The sequence below is a fragment of the Thermobia domestica genome, chromosome 2, assembly GCF_964235325.1.
Source record: "Thermobia domestica chromosome 2, izTheDome1.hap1.1, whole genome shotgun sequence".
Taxonomy (NCBI): Eukaryota; Metazoa; Arthropoda; class Insecta; order Zygentoma; family Lepismatidae; genus Thermobia; species Thermobia domestica.
The window spans coordinates 9066543-9090306 of record NC_137455.1 but is presented as its reverse complement, the minus strand read 5'-3'; the positions used below and the strand labels follow the sequence as shown (position 1 = coordinate 9090306).

General features: G+C 36.8%; 1 protein-coding gene across 2 annotated transcripts in view; it reads right to left on the bottom strand.

Moving 5' to 3' along the window:
* Window positions 1-23764, bottom strand: part of LOC145670018 (ethanolaminephosphotransferase 1-like) — a 131431-nt gene that overhangs the window by 7939 nt on the left and 99728 nt on the right. For both annotated transcript variants that reach the window (XM_081738363.1, XM_081738369.1), the window contains exons 6-7: window positions 6629-6809; window positions 4199-4384 (exon numbers count right to left, since the gene is read on the bottom strand). In XM_081738363.1, coding sequence (XP_081594489.1) covers window positions 4199-4384; window positions 6629-6809 — 367 coding nt within the window. The remainder of the gene's footprint in view (window positions 1-4198; window positions 4385-6628; window positions 6810-23764) is intronic.

Genomic DNA, 23764 nt, shown 5'->3' with positions numbered 1-23764 from the left:
GGGTCCCGGGTTCGATCCCAACCCCCGCCAAGTGAACTTTGTGGTGGACAAACACCGTGCTCGTGGGGTTTTCTCGGGGTTCTCCCGTTTCCTCCCACTTTCTTCATTCCACCATTTCACTCATCTCTCATCATCACCGTCTCCTTTAGCCTAACCGGCATAACCGTGGGACGTAAAACTTCAAGATTTCATTTTCATTTTTTTACTGTCTCGCTTTTACTGTATTAGTCATCAACAGGTCGATTTGTGCCGGAAATGGTCGATTTGTGCCACTTCCGGTATCAAAAAGAGCTCGGTTCCCAACTTTGGATCCTCTCCATCATTATCAAAATTAGTGTTGATCCATCAAGTACTTCTGGACACTTTTTTTTTTGTTTGTTTCCCCGGTTGGACATACGGACAGGTAAATACGAGTCGTGTCCGGAAAGTAAGTAACGTTTTGAAAAAAAAAAAAAAAGTTTTGTTCAAGCCAAATGCATTTTATTTTTCGACGGAGTTTCCACCAATGTTCAAACAGCTGTCAGAGCTGATGACCATCTTGTCCAAACCTTCATCAACGAAACATCCAACCAATGTCCGGCAAGTACGCACCATTTCATTTGAACGCACGGCAGCACTAGTGTTCGCGCTCCGCGCTACTTTCATTGATTTCGTTCATTGTCTCTTCACTGACGCCAGTACGGTTGAGTTGTCACGAGTGTACTGTGTCTTGTGATCGTTTACAATGTTCAAAACCACTGCTGAACCCGCCGAATGGAGATTCGTTCTGTCATCCGGTTTTTCAATGCAAGAAACGTTAATTCGGCCGAAATTCATCATGCGCCATCTGACTACCACTTGTTTCTGCACATGAAGCAGGAGCTCGGCGATAAGCGCCTTGAAAACACAAAAAACGCTGTGGAGTTATGGTTGTTTTCACTGATGGGATGTTTCTTTGAAGAAGGTTTGGACAATTTGTCATCCGCTGTGACAAGTGTTTGACCATTGGTGGAAACATGTAAAACAGTTTAAAGTGTGCTCTTTCATGTACAAATAAATTTGTCTTGAACAAACGTGTTTTAACATTTTTTTTTCAACATGGTACTAACTTTCCGGACACGGCTCGTATATAAAGGAGTTTTGATAAACCAAACTTCTTACAATGGTTGTGAAGAGTTCAGTGGCACCGATATGAAGTTCTGAACAAATAAAATAAAAATGATATAGTTAGATAACACAAAACAAAAAGTATATAAGAAAATTACAGTTTTCTCTCTTTTCCTTCCATTCTCTATCTGATGAAGCGATTAGGAAATTGCTTTTAATGTGTCATTATGTTATGATTGTAAGCTGCTCTTTGATACCACTATCCAAACCACTTGGCGTGACAGCCCTTTCTGGGCCTCAGCCGCTCCAACGCCATCTATTACCGACCGGTTGAACTACGTCCAGTCTAGCGACGAGCTGCGTCGCCCAGTGTACCAGGAGCTTTCTAGATCTAGTAGCCTCACGTCTTTTATTCACGTGACTCCCGAATTTGCCTCACGACACTGGGACGCCGAAAATTGGGAATCGAACCCGGGACCACGTCCAACGCTCTAATCACTAGACCACGGTCTCCCCTGCTTTTAGAAACACAAAATATATTTTATTCACCTGTGCGAACGTTCGATATCCCCGAAACCTTATATTTCAAGTAATATGCGTGTCATAATTAGGAAAATACTAACAAAAGATACAATCTGCTAGTAAACAGTGTATTTGTTGAATACACAGTACATACATACATAATATTTTTCTAGCACAATAAAAACTGTTTATTATTGGGAATGAATGATATATTTTTCAGTGTCATAAACGTTTTTTGTTTGTTTCTCTTCTGTTTTCTCGAAAACTACGCATGAGAATGACCCTCAAAAGCATGTTATTTTGTTCAGCTTGATGTATTATCTTTAAATATTTTAGTGTTACGAGTTTATCTCATTAACCATAGTATGTACTACCGTATACTTGGTGAAATGGTCAGCACATTGACTCTGCTCGTCATTATTTCTCTCTTTCCAGATTGGAGTTCGGCACCTCTTCTAGATGCTCTCTCGCGGCTAAGGATAGCGTACGTGTCTTTGACGCGGGTAACCGGGTTCGATTCACGACGAGAGCTCATCTGATTCGGACTCATATTACGCTGTAGGTCCACGTCTTATATCAAATCAAAAGCACTTCTTGAAGTACCTCATGAGTTATCTCACAATACTAGCTCTACACTGAAAATTTCACACCCAGCAGGAATCGAACCGGAGACAATGTCCATCAAAAGCATCGTGTCACCACGGTTGCCAGACGTCCTGCTTTGCAGGAGTAAAACTGACATCTTTTGTAAGTAAGCCGGATGCATTTTGTCGTTTTATAGATTGAAAATAACTCGTATTAAAAACAACTGAGGATGTTAACATGAATGAATTCTGTGAAGTATATTGTTTGACTAAAGAATCAATGTCATCTGAGAAGCTAAAGCAAGTTACATCAGACGAAGAAATGGGAAGTGTAAACTCATTTTTAAGGAATGAGGTTCTACAAACTTCAAAAAGCACAAACTAATAATCTCCTTAATTTTTTTCATATTCAATTACAATGCTCAATGGGGAAGAGGTATCTTCAAAATTACACTGAATGTTCACTGAATTACGACCACCTACCTAATACTTTGTTGGTCCATTTTTTTTGCTCAGAGGACGGCCTGGACACGGAGTGATATGGATGGTATGTTTTCACGCCATCACCATATATTCCTGATAGCATCTCACAACGAGCCCATAGATGTTGGTGCAAAGAGATCGTTCCGCAATATCCCCCAAATGCTCTATAGGATTAAGATCCGATGACTTAGGGGGCCAATTCATACGCTGTTGCTCCGTGGAATGTTCTTTAAAGCAAGCAAGTAGAGTTCTGTCTTGGTGGCACCGTGCATTGTCGTCCTGGAAAATGCCGTCTTCGTGTGGGTAGAAGTGTTGTGTTGTAAGGTGTACGTGATTCTCTAACACCTGCAGGTATACACCGGATGTCTTGCTGTGGTCCATACACACCAACGGTTCCAGTTCAAGCCAACAGAAGCATCCCCAAACCATAAAGCCGCCTTCACCTGCCTATACAATACGCACCATACACGAGCGATTCATTAGTTTCGCGCTGTGCGCCACATATGCACACGCCCGTCCGAGAGGAGTAACACAAACCGTGATTTATCGGACTAACACACCCTTTTCCAATCATCCAAGGTCTAATTAGCGTGTTCCTGTGCCCAAGCGCGACGCAATAGGCGGTGACGAGTCGAAAGGAGAGGGTGACAAGTGTGTAGTCTGCTGTGAAACTTCATGCGTGCCAGTGTACGCCGTATAGTTGCGTGGGATACGAGTGTTGTGCATGCACTATTGTATTGGTCACGTAACTGCCGGAAACTGATGGTTCGCTTGGCTCTCACGAGCTATTTGACGCGACGTTTGCCCCACGTTTTGAACTTCCGTATGCCTCTGTAGTTCCATCTCTTCTTGTACACCTTCACTACACAGAAAAGGACGCATTCGACAAGTACTACCATCGGGTTGGTCATGTAAACAGCTCGGCTGCTCGCCACACGTTTTGTGTGGAGGGGTGGTCGCAATTTAGTGAGCATTCAGTGTAAAATATCCATAGATAAATGCTAGAAATAGACTCCATGTTGATAAAGTGAAAGTAGAACTTCAAATCTGTACAAATCATTGTGATAATGAAGTATAGTAAGTTATTACGTAACAAGACTCTAATCGAAGCAGCTGAAGTGTTAGGAACTACCACCTAAACCTGTAAAATTTCTCTCTGTATTATTTTTCTTTTTTTTCTTTCTTTTTTTAAAAAAAAAAAAAAGTTGATAATGAAATCACTTTAAAAAAGAAACCATAGGTAATCGCGGAACATTTTAATAATAAACGGAGAAAGTGTCGATTTGATTTCAGAAATCTGGGAACCCTACGTGTAACCATTCTCTGAGTGAGAGCATATCTTAGGTTATGTTCCGTTCCTTAAAGGAACGAAATCTTAAAAATTTGACCTACATTGTTTTTGTTTTGCTTCAGGGAACGTAAGACACCAGACTAATAAGTATTTTACTTCAAATCCATGATACAATATCATCAAATAATGAATACACTTAATTTATAAACAGAAACAAAAATCGCATACTTACAACGCATGTACCATAATGTATGTGAGCAACGGTGGCAACGAATGTCATAATGTACAACATACTCCATTCCACAGTTCCAATGTAATCAATGGAAAGGATGAGAATCACGATCAGAGCCACGGGGGCCATTAACCAATTAACTGCATCACATCGAGTGTTGCTCATCTGGGAGACTATCAGACGGCACTAGAACAGCAACACAGTAACAATTACACAAACAAACTCAAAATATTATATTAGTAAGGATTCAAACACACCCTTACGTAAAGATTTCACACCTAACCGTTTACACATTATTATACAAAAAAATGTGCGCGTGTAGCCATACCTTAAGCTTTAATTTCTTGCAAAATATAAGGCTTATACAAATTAAAATAGCAATTCCAATACAATACTCGCCCGAATGAACGAACGAAAGTTTGCAAAGCTTTAGAATGTAGCCACCCAGATCGCTTTGAATTACACAAGTTTGCACCATGAATATGTTCAATTGTTTTTGGTGTCCGCATAGCCTTTCTCTTTCTTTCTGGATGGCGATTAGAAGCAAATGCTGTTAATTTAAAAAAACTCACCCACTTTGCAATGATACGATCATCTGACTGGGTACATTCCTATGACGTCCTACGTTGAAATATTACCTAGATGTAGCAACTATAGAATAGTTACTCTTGAAATTCTTCCACCAAAATAATGAAAAATCAATGATATATTGACACACAATTCTTTGAAAATATATCTTAACTAATTCTTAACTAAAACAAACGAAAAAAAAAAAAAATCCACTAAATTTTGAATAAAGTGCATATTCCTTCCATAGATAGATAGCTAGTCCCATTTAATACCACTGTGTAATTGATAATTTTAATTTTTCTCTTCTTTCTTCAACTTTAGGAAATAAATGTAGTATGTTACAGCTAAGTCGACCCTTACTTTTGTAATAGATTGTTCTTCCTACTGAACTGAAAATTACAGAGTTTGAAGTGCTTACGATTGTTATCATACGAGTAATTAACTCAATATCAATATTCAATGTTACAGAAAAACATACGAACCAGATAACAGCTACTTATATTTGGTAGCTAGTAATATTAGTAACTTATGAAATAGGCTTCTGTGCTATGTAATCACTAGACAACAATTGAGAAGTTTGATGTAATAAGGACGTAAGCTAGTTTACGCCCTTTTTGCATCAAACGCATTTGTGGCTTTTGCCATGCTTGTTTAGCCTTCTGGTAACATTTCAATTCAATATCGGAATAAAATGCTGCATATTACATTGTTTTAAGTAAGAAAAAATCGCTACTTAGATTTTCAACATTTTTTTTTTTTTTTTTTTTTAACTGCATGTTTCAGACTTACGCCCTTATTGCATTACACTCCTCAATTATTATTATAACAAGCTCTAACTAGCGGGTATCAGTAGATATTGCTTTCCAGTATTCACTATATAATGAAGAATAGTTTTGGTTAATTTTCTAGCTCTGTTTGATTTAATATTTTTCGCGACTTCAAAATAATTATACACGACTATTTAACTTTCTAAAAGTACAATATAGTAAAGGCAAATTCATCTCAAATCTCCGTATTGTCAATTACTATATTCCATAAAACTAAAAGTAAACATTCCTAGCGCAACAGCTATTTGGGGCAACAATCTAACCAATCGGCTTGTGGCACTCATGGCTTTGATGTGATGTGCGGTCAGCACCCCTTGCCGTTAATGCTGGCTTTCTCTTCTTGACCACAGTTTGCTATTTCTTTCATGCAGGTCCCCAACTGCCCTCACGACGTTGGGTAAACTCCACAATGTCAACACCATCTGGTGAGTAGAACCGCAACTCCTTGGGTCAAACCTGCCACTGCTTGTTTTTGCAGATCTCAAAAGAAGCGATATTCCAGTCCGGCTAGCCGTTAGCACTGAATCCTATATTTCAGTTGAGCTCCTTCGTGGCTAAGCTGTTAGCGTACGCGCCTTTGGCGTGGGAGAGACGGGTTCGATTCCCGGCGGGAGCTCATGTGGTTCGGATTCCACGTTAATCAGTAGGTCCACATCTCGTATAGCCTCGCTGCTGAACGGGACGTTAAACTGAAAACCAATTCAACTCAACTCTATATTTCAGTTATAATTGTCAGCCATGTTCACGGAGTGAAGTTTGCAATTAAAAAGTGGATATAAAAATCGAAGCAGAAAATAAGAATTATATTCAATTTACAAAGAATGCCAAAATATAGAGAAGACTGAAGCTATAATTAATAACAATATTTACTTTTTAACCTCAACATTTTATTTGCGATCAAGGCTGGTGATGACTATAGCCGAGGCACAGAATTTCAATTGACAGCACGGAAGATTTCGTCATCTGTTTACCTTTACGATTATGCATCCTAAGTAAGCCTTAAAAAGATATATGAGAGACGCAATGTACTTACACATATATTTGAAAATATTGTTCCCATCATAAAATAAAGACATCGTGGCTCGTAGGTAACTACATCTATTGGAGAATAAATTATCCATACTGTACACAATGTAAAGAAAATAAATACAGGCACTAATGGTCTAACAGCTTCACAAAACGGCCTCATCTTGCCGCTTTTATCTCTATACGATCTGCAACAAAAAACAGAGGATGCTATCATTAGGAAAAAGTTATGCAACATTTGCTCTAAAATATTTGAAGAATTACACACCATGTAAATTTACTATATAAAAGGAATAACAAACTTTCAGCACTTTCTATAAACCATATAACATAAAAACAACAGTGCTACCGCTGCCAAAATACCTATATAATAAAACACAACCAACAAATCTTTACCAGTTTTCTAGTTTCCTCTCTATACCGGTACACTTACAATAAAATCAAAAAGGCATCTACCTTACTCCAGAATCTTAACTTGCAACAAAGCTAACAATTCCTAAACTTTACCTCTTTTTGCTACTTGCAGTAGAGAAGCGAAAAAATCCTAACCACAACCCAGCATAGGCTTGTAGCAAAGCCTTAACAGAAACCTTAACCCCCTCTACTTGTAATAGAGTAAAGTATGTCCTGCAATCCCTCACGTAGCATGCTACTAAAAATTCCTTCCCAAAACCGTCAGGTCAAAAAACACCTATATTTACCCAAAACCTTATATTAAGAAAGTATATATTAATATTTATAAATACTTTGTAATCTATTTAAAACTATTTAAATAAACCAATAATAAAAATAAAACTACAACAAACAGAATTTTATAATATGAAGTAAAATTGTATTATCACCGTACTTCTGTTGTACGAAAAAATTTCAACCCTTAAGTTGCAATGGCTAAATGACAGCTAAAGTTATTACAACCAATGGAAACAACTTGGCGCAATGATACTTAAAAACACAAGTTATTTACGGCAACTTTTTAAATTTGCATGATTTCTAGCCACTAGATCGACCATTATTACTTTATATTTACATATTCATCACACGCAATTCGCTTTAATTTCGTAACTTTTTCGAAGCGTTTTATCATTCTGTAGCAAATTACTGAAATCGAACCCTGAATCTGTACTTTTCAGCAGACAGCGTGCAAGAAACCAAAACAAAATCACAATTTTGGACTTTTTTCTTGTTTTTTTGTAATCCTCATTCCTGTTGAAAAAAACAGCTTCTTCGTAGCTATATCATTAACGTACGCGTGGGAGACTCGGGTTTGATTCCCGGCGGAAGCTCATGTAGTTGGGATCCCACGTTAAGCTGTAGGTCTACGTCTCACACAGCCTCGCTGCTGCAAGAGACACTAAATTCACATCAAATTCAATTCAACGTGTTCAAAAACAATCTAGATCAGTTTGAGTTAGCCAAAAGATAGAAGTAAGTAGGGTGGGGACACTTGGCGCTGTTTTTTTTCCTACTGCGCATGCGCAAACCCTCGACGCTGATTGGCTGGCGCAGGTCACGTGACCCCGCCACGCCCCTTGACGCTGATTGGCTGGCCACGCCCCCTTGACGCTGATTGGTCGGTGCAGGCCACGCCCCTTAACGGCGATTGGTCACGCTCTTTTATGACCGCCATTTTAGGAGTACCGCGCTGATTGGTCGGCGCCGGGCCCCACCCACTGGACTCACGTACCGCGCACATGCCACATTGCGGTAGAGAATACGAACACATAGCATAGCAGATAATACATAAGATTCATTCCCTTTTATGAGCACTTTACGAACACATAACATAGCACATATTACACAGAGACTCGTTCCCTTTTATGAGCACTCCATTTTTGAGACCAATTTTTGACCTACTGCGCATATGCGCAGAAACATAAAATAAGACATAACACCCCCGTTCTCATTTACGAGCACTTTATAGCAACATAATAGAGCAGAGAATAAAAAAATAACAACACACACACACACACACACACACACACACAGCAGACCGCAGACTGTTCCGGTTCAGGGACAAATTACGGCTATGCGCAGAAACATAAAATAAGACATAACACCCCCGTTCTCTTTTACGAGCACTTTATAGCAACATAATAGAGCAGAGAATAAAAAAATAACAACACACACACACTCACTTGATTGCTTATGCGCAGTAAAATTAAATTTCCAATTAATTACACATTGCAGAAAAATTACACTAGACTACAGACTGTTCCAGTTGCAGTGCTGGTTCCGGTTCAATAGAGCAGACTACGTGCAACAAGCAGGTCATAAAAGACTATGACCTATTTTTCATCTCCTAAATAACATAGTATACACACACACTTGGTTGCGTATACCAAATCCGATTTAGTACAAATAACACGCATGCGCAGAAACATTTACATTTCCGGATCGAGCATGCTGGTAAAGAATACCACACTTATTTCTACCAGGGTCTTATAGTTTATGTGGGATACGCCCTTTCTATGACAATTTTAACCGATTTGGATGAAACTCGGTATATGAGGGTTTTCGAACATGCTGATTACGAATATCATACTTATTTTTACCTGGGTCTTATGGTTCATGTGGGATACGCCCTTTCTATGATAATTTTAACCGATTTGGATGAAACTCGGCATATGGGGGTTTTCGACCATGCTGAGTACGAATATCATACTTATTTTTAACTGGGTCCTATAGTTTTTGTGGCATACGCCCTTTCTATGACAATTTTATCCAATTTGGATGAAACTCGGCATATGTGGGTTTTCGGACATGCTGATTACCAATACCACACCTACTTTTACCTGGGTCTTATAGTTTATGAGGGATACGTCGTTTGTATGACACTTAAAACCTAATAACTTAAAAACGGATCCACATATTGAGGTCGGGTTTCCACATTTAGTAACTGGTCATCAACTACTACAAGTTCCAAAATAATGATCATCGAGGTCAAAGGTCAACATACTTAAAACCTAATAACACGAAAACGGAGCCATATATTGAGATGCTGTTTCCAAATCTAGTAATCGGTCATCAGGTACTACAAGTTCCAAAATAATGACCATCGAGGTCAAAGGTCAGCATACTTAAAACCTAATCACTCGAAAACGGCACCACATATTGAGATGGTGTTTCCAAATATAGTAATTGGTCATCAGGTACTACATGCTCCAAAATAATGACCATCGAGGTCAAAGGTCAACATACTTAAAACCTAATCACTCGAAAACGGAACCACATATTGAGGTGGTGTTTCCACATTTAGTAATTGGTCATCAGGTACTACAAGTTCCAAAATAATGACCATTGAGGTCAAAGGTCAACATACTTAAAACCTAATAACACGAAAACGGAGCCATATATTGAGATGCTGTTTCCAAATCTAGTAATCGGTCATCAGGTACTACAAGTTCCAAAATAATGACCATCGAGGTCAAAGGTCAGCATACTTAAAACCTAATCACTCGAAAACGGATCCACATATTGAGGTCGGGTTTCCAAATAAAGTAATTGGTCATCAGGTACTACAAGTTCCAAAATAATGACCATCGAGGTCAAAGGTCAACATACTTAGAACCTAATCACTCGAAAACGGACCCACATATTGAGATGGTGTTTCCAAATCTAGTAACTGGTCATCAGGTACTACAAGTTCCAAAATAATGACCATCGATGTCAAAGGTCAACATACTTAAAACCTAATAACACGAAAACTGAGCCACATATTGAGATGGTGTTTCCAAATCTAGTAATCGGTCATCAGGTACTACAAGTTCCAAAATAATGACCATCGAGGTCAAAGGTCAACATACTTAAAACCTAATCACTCGAAAACGTCACCACATATTGAGATGGTGTTTCCAAATATAGTAATTGGTCATCAGGTACTACAAGTTCCAAAATAATGACCATCGAGGTCAAAGGTCAACATACTTAGAACCTAATCACTCGAAAACAGACCCACATATTTGTATCTAGCAAAATAAGAAAAAGAAGTGAAGAACGAATAAAATTTGGATGGACTATTTTTCTTATGTACCAACAAAAAATAGAGCACCGGCGACAAAAAAGAAACCGAAGGAGGAATAAATTTGGGTGACCTAACCAGTTTTGTACTAAGCAGAAAAAAGCGAAGAAGGTAAAATTTAAATAGCTCAGTATTTATGTACATTTTTGTACTACTAAAATAAACGAAGGAATAAATTTGGGTTGTTCTACAGAAGAAAACGGGGAAGGGCCATTTTATTTAATTTTGTAGTACTCAAAATATACAAAGATATAAATCTGTGTGACCCATCCAGTTTTGTACTAAGCAGAAAATTTGTTGGCTTTTTAGAAAGACCATTTTATCTTTTTGTGCTCTACAAATAAACGGAGGAAAAGCAAAGAGAGACCATTTTATGTGCCTTTTGTAACGAAGAAATAAATTTGAAGGAGGTTCATTTTAACTAATTCTGCTGCGAGTAGATCGCTTAGTACATAGTAAAAAAATAAAACAATATGGTATTATTGCGACTTTCATTTTCGAATACATACGAATTAGGCCACTATGGCAAAAAATTCTACTCTCTCCTTATGCTTATTTGGAGCAGACTTAAGAGGACCAAGCATTAGAAACCCGCTAGTAGGGCGTCGATTCAGTAATCAATATTGGAGTATACCTTTTATAAACAAACAAGCTTCTTACCCCCACTCCAGAAATTAGAAAACAAATTCTTTCTTCTACGCTCTTCGGCACGCATTTTAGACCAAGGGCAGCAAGACACTATATTAAATAACACTTCTGCTGGATAGAAATTCGATTCTCTCGATCTTCTGCTTTACTCGGAAATTATCCACATCTTAGAATTTATCAGGTTACATCTAGTAAAAGAAAACGAATAGATAATTTTGAGACAGTTCCATATGGGTAAATACAGTATTAGTAGAAACGATAGTTTTTAATTAAGTAGAGATAAGGAGAGAGTGAAAAAAAATGGAAAATTAAATTTTAAATCATTATTATTATTATTTTAGAGGTCAAAAGGAAGAATAAATGAATTTGAGTGGCATATGTACGGAATTTAGTTTTGTAAAGGGCAAAAAAATTTGAATGGAATATTTTATTTTGTACCAGCTGGGAATTTAGTGTTGTACCATTGTATCAATTTAAGTATTTTGTACTATTTAGTACCACCGAGAAGGTGTAGAATATTTAGTTTTGTACCAAGCAGAAATTTGTTGGCTTCTTTATTTTGTATTAACGACTAAAACCTTTAACACATACTTGGTTGTGTGCATTACAATGGCCGAAGTTTTTCATTTCCCTGTGGTACAACGTAATGGTCGCCCCGCTTATTCTAGGTCTACAGTTAGATATTTTCGATTGGATAATGGTATAAAGCCACGTTTTGTTGAGCACAATGCCCACTATAACGATGTGGTAGACAATTATTTGATGGATAGATATTTGTTTAATAGTCGCTATAACAAATGGTATATGGTAGAATTTGTTAAGCATTTATCGCAGGTAGATATTAAGATAGACTTTTTGTCGTTGGTTACTCGTTTAACTGCACACAGTTCTCTTTTCCAATCAGCTACCTTTTTTGCCATGAAAACTAAGGGTAATAGTTATACTGTGACAGCTTTCTTTCGCTATGGGGGAACGCAGGACACTTTGGATGAGTTATTAAAGTTTTGGAATCATGTGTGCGAGTTCAGGCCAAGTATCCAGATTGCAGATTTACTTGGTTGCTTTACACGATGTGGTAAAACTGGCCTTTTTGCGGTATATCCTGATACCTATCTGTTGGACCTCGCGGTATTTGGAAACTTGGTGAAAAAGAATAACAAATGGTTTTTCTCACAATAAAGCTATACATACAGAATAATCCATTATGGCAAAAAAATACTACTTTCTCCTTATGCTTAGTTGGAGTAGACTTCGATAACAAGAACGATACATTGTGTAAGAATTTCCAATTAATAGCGGTATTGCACTGTACTTATAATAGTCTGTAATAGTGCAGTTTATTGTAGTCTACCAGCAATAATGATCTCTAAGAGAGTTATTAGGTAAAGATAACAATTACACCGTCATTCGATCGAACACATTTATACGATCCAATTTCTCAGATTTAAACAAAGAAAGACCATATTCTGCTACTCAAACAAACGAAGGAATAAGCTCTGAATTTCTATACCTTTTTGTGCTATTCAAATAAACGAAGAAATAAACCTATTCACTTTTATACCACCTTTTAGTTTTGTACCAACCGCAAAAAAGGGAAGAAGGACCATTATAACAAGCTCACTATTTTTATACCATTTAGTATTACTGTAATAAATTTTGGAGGTCTATTTTGATTTTTGTAACAACCAGAAGAAAAGTGAAGATGATACATTTTATACCTTTGTGACGGGTTAAAAAAAACGAGTGGTTCATTTAGTTGTGGTGCTACATTTTGTATATTTTTGTGGAATCCAGAGAACAATTTAAATTGCCTCTCCCGTCACTATATGGGTATTGACGTGTGTTTAGCGAATTAGGTTTACAAAATACTAACGGCGACGCTAAAGTCCAAAGTTTCCCGGTCACTAACTAAATATTTGAGCATGAGATTTAACAAACCGGAGTTGTGTCATAATTCAATTATAACTTAATCCATAGCAATTAGCGTACTAATGAAGGACGACGAATCATAACAGCATGCATGACCATTTTTGATCAGAGTGGTGATAGAGGAAAAAAGCAGAAGGAATCAGCTCATCAAGGAATACAAAAGTTTCATGTTCCACACCATCTATAAAGAGTGCGAAATTAATCATTCTGTTGCTGCAGATATTTAAGCAGCGTTACGAATGCGTTACCTAACACTTGTATTGCAAAGGTACTACCTATTGCTCAACGATTCAATTATTTTTTAAACTATCTTTCCTCGTCTAAGTCTAAAAAGACAAATATATGTTTTAGCATTTATGTATTTTATTATAATGGAATATAAGATTATGGAGTATATTTGGAAATAATAGAACATACATCATGACGTTATATTAACGAATTATTTTGCATTGCCTTGAAACATATTATTAAACACGGAGAATGCATAGAATGCTTGTATTGTAGATATATAAAATTATTTATTTGATTTGTTTTTTGCTGAAGAGCAGAAAAATGACTAGCATGGAAATTGCTTATGTTTCACCTAGAGAAAAAGAAATTCAGCGTGAAAACGAGAAACCAATACTGTTAATCCAGCCGTCTGACCCCGATTTGCCAGATGAATTATGTGATAAAGTGAGAATCATATATCCAACACAAGAAATAAAAGAAGTGTATTATTTTAGACGCTATAATAGATATAATGATGAAATACTCCCGGAAAGTGATGATGACAGTGTTTCAAATATTACCTGTTTTGAACTGGAAGCTAATGAGTGCGAGTGTACTAGTGAAAGTATTAGTCATACATGTGTTATACAATTATTTAATGAGTATACACCAAATTCAGTATTATTATGTGAAGCATGTTCTAAACATGATGAGAATGAAAAAGATCACAACTGTTTGCTGCAGCATGATTACGAATTATTGCAAAAGGTGTGGACGATCTTAATTAAACGTGAAATGAGAGAAAAAATCTATAAACTTTATATAAAGAAGCATTTTAAAGGTTGTAATATTAAGAACACTTATACTTTGGAGAAAAAATTTAATCTGGTATATGAATACATTACAGAGTGTGATTATTATATCAACAAAATAGTAGAAATGTTTTTAGAAAAAAGATAAACAATTATTTAATTCTGTAAATGAACACTGAGCCCACTGTAGCATATGTATTTGATTGTGTAAGAATAGAACATTTTAGGGCTAAAAGTACAAAGGGTTATTGAGAATTGAACTGTTAAATGGATCAATTTGTACTATTGTAGATAACTAACATTGGACACTGGCAACCGGATTGTCAGTGAAAGTAGTATATTGTTTTCTTTAAAAGAAATAAAGAAACTGATCTGGGTGACACAAAAATATACAAAATGTAGCACCACAACTAAATGAACCACTCGTTTTTTTAACCCGTCACAAAGGTATAAAATGTATCATCTTCACTTTTCTTCTGGTTGTTACAAAAATCAAAATAGACCTCCAAAATTTATTACAGTAATACTAAATGGTATAAAAATAGTGAGCTTGTTATAATGGTCCTTCTTCCCTTTTTTGCGGTTGGTACAAAACTAAAAGGTGGTATAAAAGTGAATAGGTTTATTTCTTCGTTTATTTGAATAGCACAAAAAGGTATAGAAATTCAGAGCTTATTCCTTCGTTTGTTTGAGTAGCAGAATATGGTCTTTCTTTGTTTAAATCTGAGAAATTGGATCGTATAAATGTGTTCGATCGAATGACGGTGTAATTGTTATCTTTACCTAATAACTCTCTTAGAGATCATTATTGCTGGTAGACTACAATAAACTGCACTATTACAGACTATTATAAGTACAGTGCAATACCGCTATTAATTGGAAATTCTTACACAATGTATCGTTCTTGTTATCGAAGTCTACTCCAACTAAGCATAAGGAGAAAGTAGTATTTTTTTGCCATAATGGATTATTCTGTATGTATAGCTTTATTGTGAGAAAAACCATTTGTTATTCTTTTTCACCAAGTTTCCAAATACCGCGAGGTCCAACAGATAGGTATCAGGATATACCGCAAAAAGGCCAGTTTTACCACATCGTGTAAAGCAACCAAGTAAATCTGCAATCTGGATACTTGGCCTGAACTCGCACACATGATTCCAAAACTTTAATAACTCATCCAAAGTGTCCTGCGTTCCCCCATAGCGAAAGAAAGCTGTCACAGTATAACTATTACCCTTAGTTTTCATGGCAAAAAAGGTAGCTGATTGGAAAAGAGAACTGTGTGCAGTTAAACGAGTAACCAACGACAAAAAGTCTATCTTAATATCTACCTGCGATAAATGCTTAACAAATTCTACCATATACCATTTGTTATAGCGACTATTAAACAAATATCTATCCATCAAATAATTGTCTACCACATCGTTATAGTGGGCATTGTGCTCAACAAAACGTGGCTTTATACCATTATCCAATCGAAAATATCTAACTGTAGACCTAGAATAAGCGGGGCGACCATTACGTTGTACCACAGGGAAATGAAAAACTTCGGCCATTGTAATGCACACAACCAAGTATGTGTTAAAGGTTTTAGTCGTTAATACAAAATAAAGAAGCCAACAAATTTCTGCTTGGTACAAAACTAAATATTCTACACCTTCTCGGTGGTACTAAATAGTACAAAATACTTAAATTGATACAATGGTACAACACTAAATTCCCAGCTGGTACAAAATAAAATATTCCATTCAAATTTTTTTGCCCTTTACAAAACTAAATTCCGTACATATGCCACTCAAATTCATTTATTCTTCCTTTTGACCTCTAAAATAATAATAATAATGATTTAAAATTTAATTTTCCATTTTTTTTCACTCTCTCCTTATCTCTACTTAATTAAAAACTATCGTTTCTACTAATACTGTATTTACCCATATGGAACTGTCTCAAAATTATCTATTCGTTTTCTTTTACTAGATGTAACCTGATAAATTCTAAGATGTGGATAATTTCCGAGTAAAGCAGAAGATCGAGAGAATCGAATTTCTATCCAGCAGAAGTGTTATTTAATATAGTGTCTTGCTGCCCTTGGTCTAAAATGCGTGCCGAAGAGCGTAGAAGAAAGAATTTGTTTTCTAATTTCTGGAGTGGGGGTAAGAAGCTTGTTTGTTTATAAAAGGTATACTCCAATATTGATTACTGAATCGACGCCCTACTAGCGGGTTTCTAATGCTTGGTCCTCTTAAGTCTGCTCCAAATAAGCATAAGGAGAGAGTAGAATTTTTTGCCATAGTGGCCTAATTCGTATGTATTCGAAAATGAAAGTCGCAATAATACCATATTGTTTTATTTTTTTACTATGTACTAAGCGATCTACTCGCAGCAGAATTAGTTAAAATGAACCTCCTTCAAATTTATTTCTTCGTTACAAAAGGCACATAAAATGGTCTCTCTTTGCTTTTCCTCCGTTTATTTGTAGAGCACAAAAAGATAAAATGGTCTTTCTAAAAAGCCAACAAATTTTCTGCTTAGTACAAAACTGGATGGGTCACACAGATTTATATCTTTGTATATTTTGAGTACTACAAAATTAAATAAAATGGCCCTTCCCCGTTTTCTTCTGTAGAACACCCAAATTTATTCCTTCGTTTATTTTAGTAGTACAAAAATGTACATAAATACTGAGCTATTTAAATTTTACCTTCTTCGCTTTTTTCTGCTTAGTACAAAACTGGTTAGGTCACCCAAATTTATTCCTCCTTCGGTTTCTTTTTTGTCGCCGGTGCTCTATTTTTTGTTGGTACATAAGAAAAATAGTCCATCCAAATTTTATTCGTTCTTCACTTCTTTTTCTTATTTTGCTAGATACAAATATGTGGGTCTGTTTTCGAGTGATTAGGTTCTAAGTATGTTGACCTTTGACCTCGATGGTCATTATTTTGGAACTTGTAGTACCTGATGACCGATTACTAGATTTGGAAACACCATCTCAATATGTGGCTCAGTTTTCGTGTTATTAGGTTTTAAGTATGTTGACCTTTGACATCGATGGTCATTATTTTGGAACTTGTAGTACCTGATGACCAGTTACTAGATTTGGAAACTCCATCTCAATATGTGGGTCCGTTTTCGAGTGATTAGGTTCTAAGTATGTTGACCTTTGACATCGATGGTCATTATTTTGGAACTTGTAGTACCTGATGACCAGTTACTAGATTTGGAAACACCATCTCAATATGTGGGTCCGTTTTCGAGTGATTAGGTTCTAAGTATGTTGACCTTTGACCTCGATGGTCATTATTTTGGAACTTGTAGTACCTGATGACCAATTACTTTATTTGGAAACCCGACCTCAATATGTGGATCCGTTTTCGAGTGATTAGGTTTTAAGTATGCTGACCTTTGACCTCGATGGTCATTATTTTGGAACTTGTAGTACCTGATGACCGATTACTAGATTTGGAAACACCATCTCAATATGTGGCTCAGTTTTCGTGTTATTAGGTTTTAAGTATGTTGACCTTTGACATCGATGGTCATTATTTTGGAACTTGTAGTACCTGATGACCAGTTACTAGATTTGGAAACTCCATCTCAATATGTGGGTCCGTTTTCGAGTGATTAGGTTCTAAGTATGTTGACCTTTGACATCGATGGTCATTATTTTGGAACTTGTAGTACCTGATGACCAGTTACTAGATTTGGAAACACCATCTCAATATGTGGGTCCGTTTTCGAGTGATTAGGTTCTAAGTATGTTGACCTTTGACCTCGATGGTCATTATTTTGGAACTTGTAGTACCTGATGACCAATTACTTTATTTGGAAACCCGACCTCAATATGTGGATCCGTTTTCGAGTGATTAGGTTTTAAGTATGCTGACCTTTGACCTCGATGGTCATTATTTTGGAACTTGTAGTACCTGATGACCGATTACTAGATTTGGAAACAGCATCTCAATATATGGCTCCGTTTTCGTGTTATTAGGTTTTAAGTATGTTGACCTTTGACCTCAATGGTCATTATTTTGGAACTTGTAGTACCTGATGACCAATTACTAAATGTGGAAACACCACCTCAATATGTGGTTCCGTTTTCGAGTGATTAGGTTTTAAGTATGTTGACCTTTGACCTCGATGGTCATTATTTTGGAACTTGTAGTACCTGATGACCGATTACTAGATTTGGAAACAGCATCTCAATATATGGCTCCGTTTTCGTGTTATTAGGTTTTAAGTATGTTGACCTTTGACCTCGATGATCATTTTGGAACTTGTAGTAGTTGATGACCAGTTACTAAATGTGGAAACCCGACCTCAATATGTGGATCCGTTTTTGAGTTATTAGGTTTTAAGTGTCATACAAACGACGTATCCCTCATAAACTATAAGACCCAGGTAAAAGTAGGTGTGGTATTGGTAATCAGCATGTCCGAAAACCCACATATGCCGAGTTTCATCCAAATTGGATAAAATTGTCATAGAAAGGGCGTATGCCACAAAAACTATAGGACCCAGTTAAAAATAAGTATGATATTCGTAATCAGCATGTTCGAAAACCCTCATATACCGAGTTTCATCCAAATCGGTTAAAATTGTCATAGAAAGGGCGTATCCCACACAAACTATAAGACCCTGGTAGAAATAAGTGTGGTATTCTTTACCAGCATGCTCGATCCGGAAATGTAAATGTTTCTGCGCATGCGTGTTATTTGTACTAAATCGGATTTGGTATACGCAACCAAGTGTGTGTGTATACTATGTTATTTAGGAGATGAAAAATAGGTCATAGTCTTTTATGACCTGCTTGTTGCACGTAGTCTGTTCTATTGAACCGGAACCAGCACTGCAACTGGAACAGTCTGTAGTCTAGTGTAATTTTTCTGCAATGTGTAATTAATTGGAAATTTAATTTTACTGCGCATAAACAATCAAGTGAGTGTGTGTGTGTTGTAATTTTTTTATTCTCTGCTCTATTATGTTGCTATAAAGTGCTCGTAAAAGAGAACGGGGGTGTTATGTCTTATTTTATGTTTCTGCGCATAGCCGTAATTTGTCCCTGAACCGGAACAGTCTGCGGTCTGCTGTGTGTGTGTGTGTGTGTGTGTTGTTAATTTTTTATTCTCTGCTCTATTATGTTGCTATAAAGTGCTCGTAAATGAGAACGGGGGTGTTATGTCTTATTTTATGTTTCTGCGCATATGCGCAGTAGGTCAAAAATTGGTCTCAAAAATGGAGTGCTCATAAAAGGGAACGAGTCTCTGTGTAATATGTGCTATGTTATGTGTTCGTAAAGTGCTCATAAAAGGGAATGAATCTTATGTATTATCTGCTATGCTATGTGTTCGTATTCTCTACCGCAATGTGGCATGTGCGCGGTACGTGAGTCCAGTGGGTGGGGCCCGGCGCCGACCAATCAGCGCGGTACTCCTAAAATGGCGGTCATAAAAGAGCGTGACCAATCGCCGTTAAGGGGCGTGGCCTGCACCGACCAATCAGCGTCAAGGGGGCGTGGCCAGCCAATCAGCGTCAAGGGGCGTGGCCTGCACCGTCCAATCAGCGTCAAGGGGGCGTGGCCAGCCAATCAGCGTCAAGGGGCATGGCGGGGTCACGTGACCTGCGCCAGCCAATCAGCGTCTTGGGTTTGCGCATGCGCAGTAGGAAAAAAAACAGCGCCAAGTGTCCCCACCCTACTGAAGTAATTCTCAAATATTTCACAAATATACAAATCAGGGTGTCTACTGAGTTTCAATTTCAAAATTCCAGTATATTCAGTATAACTATCAGCAAAATTCCATTACCTAATACTTTTTGTTTTTTTGAATAATCACACTCTTGATGATTTCACGTTTGTAATAGTTTTACCATGAAATGAATATTTTATTTTTAATAACTTTAGTTAGCCTTGGTTTCTTTGAAATACAAATGATTAAGCATATGTAGCTGCTCATGAAAGCACTGAAATCAGCAAGCAATGTGCCACATCCATATACCAAGCATTAAAACTGGCCCTCAGTTTCCCATCATTGGGCATACTTTTACTGACTAGTTTGCAACCTGTATACTGTATTTGAAGTATTGCATCTAAAATAATGCATCCATTGTTATTATATGTGAGGTATTGATAAAAGAAAAAAAGGAAGAAAGAAAAAAAAACTGAAAACATTATTAGTAGGAAGGGGGAAGTTAATGACTATCTGCAATCCCAAAAGAGATGGCGTCACCTCTTAACGTCGGATCATTAGGGAAAATCACAATTTATTTCAGTAACTGTACTGTATTACGTAAGTATTGTTGTTCTATAAAATCACTTTTTTTTCATGATCTGAAGCTCAATTTCACCACTTTCTTTTGACCGACAACCTCAATTCATGACTTTCATGGCCTGTAGACACCCTGCTCGGAGGCCTGATACAGTGAGTCCGGAGCATTATTTGTATTATATAAATGTATTATTATTTTATATTATAACTTGTATAAATAATTGTGTATTATTCTATTCTAGTTATAATGCAAGATTGTTATTACGCTGGACTTTTGGAGTTCAAAAATACAGGGTAGATTATAAAGAATATTATTTGTATATTTTCATAATTTTTCCAGTATGTGGATCAAAATTCCAGTATATTTCCAGTATTTCCTGTATCAAGATTAAATTCCAGTATAATTCCAGTATTTCAAGTATTTCCAGTACCAGTAGACACCCTGCAAACTTACCAGTCTTGAGCAGTAAATATTCTGAGGAAGTATACAATGATTTGTCAGTCTCAAAATAGGTTTAAATTAAAGTTTTTATTTTGGAATTTCTCGTTTTCTCAGCACGTGTTAGTGAGCGTTTTCTACTGTAGCCTGCTAGTTGTGATCGTTACAGCTAAACGGATGCGTCACTAAGAGCAAGTCAAATATGGAAACATCGAACAGCATTATACGGCTCTCCAAGTGTTACAAATCTAAACAGGGAACAAAACGGCATGAAACATATGCGAGACATTCGGTAGAGATGTAATAACTCTGTTGGCAGTACAACCGTGATTTAACGAATTGAAAAACGTTGCTGAATCCTTTGAGGACACAATACGTGGGGACGTTCGTAAGTCACCAACAACGACGCACTCAAGACGATATTTAGGGCGAAGACATTGAACCATCGGATTACAATAAGTTCCATTCGTGAAACAACCGTATGGATGACGGTTCGGAACCCTCGACAACGCAACCCACGTACTGCACAATTTCTTTGGTTCACATTTCGCTAAGTGTTACCACCGTAAGATTTAGAGTCCGCCTGAGCGCTGGAAATAGGTTATTGCTGCTCATAGAGAATATTTCTGATTTTGAAGCACGTCTCACTTCATGTTATCGCCTCTCTGCCTGCCTGCCTCTGCCTCTCTCTCTCTCTCTCTCTCTCTCGGGTCAAAATTTGACACAACTTTTTGGGTACCTAATCAATATTGTCTTTCTTTAGTACCAAAATCCGACCGAATCGCCTTTCTCTTTGTGAAGCCAAAATGCAACAAAATATCTAGGGTACATAATCAATATCGCCTTTCTCTTTGTAGGGTCAAAATTCGACAGAACCTTTTGGATACATAAATAATCAATATCGTCTTTCTCTTTGTACGATCAAAATCCGTTAGAATTTTTTGGTACGTAATCAATATCGCCTTTCTCCTTGAAGAGTGATAGCTGACAGAACTTTTTTGATACCTAATCAATATCGCCTTTATTTTTCAAGGATGCAATACCAACAGAACTTTCTGAACACCTAATCATTGAAATATTAAATTCCCTCACACGAAACTCTGAAGAGCTTAAATCGAGCAACCGGTGATCTGAAATTGGACTGTTAATATTGCTTTTCTTAACCGGAATCCGCTACTTTTCTTTAAAGTGAAGTGAAGTGAAGTGAAATGAAATGAAATCTTTCAGTTCAACGTTCCACTATTATGTTCTTTAGGCTGAGGGAGACTATAATTAAGGCAAGTGAATGATGGTGGAAGAATTGGTGAAATGACAAAATGGGAGGAAACGGCAGTACCCCGAGAAAACCACAGACACGATGTTGTCTGCCACGAACTTATCTGGACAGGGATCGAACCACGGACTCCAGGTTCAAGGTCAGAGGTAAGAGTTTTACCACTGAGCCACCGTGCCCCCTCCTCTTTTCTTTAAGGTAGCTCCCCAATTATCCTACACACACTAATAAGTAAGTGAAAGTACAGTAATAAAGTTGTCTGGTCTCCCCCATCGGTTACCCTTCTACGTATGGACAGACCTAGTCCACTGCTTGATTTCGATGATCTCGTCAGAACATTTTACTGACGAAATAAATATCTATACTATGTTGTGTGATAAAATTTCTTTCTTCTGAAAATAAAAGTCAAACTTCAATCGCTAAGGCATGCATTTCTGACAACAGCTGTTGTTATAAGTGTATGCCGGCTGCTGCCTTTATTAGCTGATTGAGGTTTGGAAGGTGCTGCTCTCTACGAACTAACGTTGTGGTGTGCTTTGCTTCCGCTCGTTAGTTGGTTGCGAAAGGTCGGAATGTACTACATATATTTTCTGAATGTAGTTCATCATCATAATAGGGCATATTTTTGGAAAATAGTTATTCAAAATTATGTGTTGAAAAGTGCTGCGATATACTTTGTGAGATTTCAGTGTAACATGTAAAATATAAATAAAGAAAAAAAAATGTATTCTGTACATGGAAAATTTAGTTCAAGTAAATTTGACAAGTTATTTCACTTGAACGAATTGGACACTAATAATTGGTTGTTTGCAGTACTATTGGCATGTATATATTCTTATCTTATTTGCATGAACATTGAAGAATGCTTTGAAATTGGGCAAGTATTTATTTTAATTTAGAACATGCTGTAATAGACTCATATTGCCCGTTAATGAAATATTTGTCAACATTTGTTAATTGATTCAGAGTAATTACGTAGTTGTATTCTGTTATTTGACGCTGAAATTACTTCATTTCAACTTTGTTACTATTGACTACAATTCGGTATTGAATAAATTTTGTTGTTTTCATTTAGTTGAAAGTTACATGTTTAAATGTGAATTTATCCTTTTGAGAAATGGTATATTCAGGTTCGAATCGGTTTCTTTATAACGAATTTGCTCCACCAGAAATAAAGTCTCCTTAAGAGGTAATCCTTACGTCAAGACTGATCAATTTCTTCGTAAGTTACAAAATTTACATTAAAATTCGTTCGGAAATTATTAAAAAGGAATATCTGTCAAGGGAGGAATCAACTGTAATTTTCTTTTATTATACAAATTTAAATGTGGTATTTGTCCATCCATGTATGATTTCACACAATAAATAAGATTATTAAAACTACAGAGTCCACCAGAAAAATGTATACACCCTTTGTCATCCTGCATCAGGATGCTGGCTTTGACAATTGTTCTGAAACTAAAGTATGTTATAATACGGTTTTTCACCAACAGATGTCGGCATTGTCAATTATTTTCAGTTAAAATTGTTGTAGTACGGTTTTTCACCAAC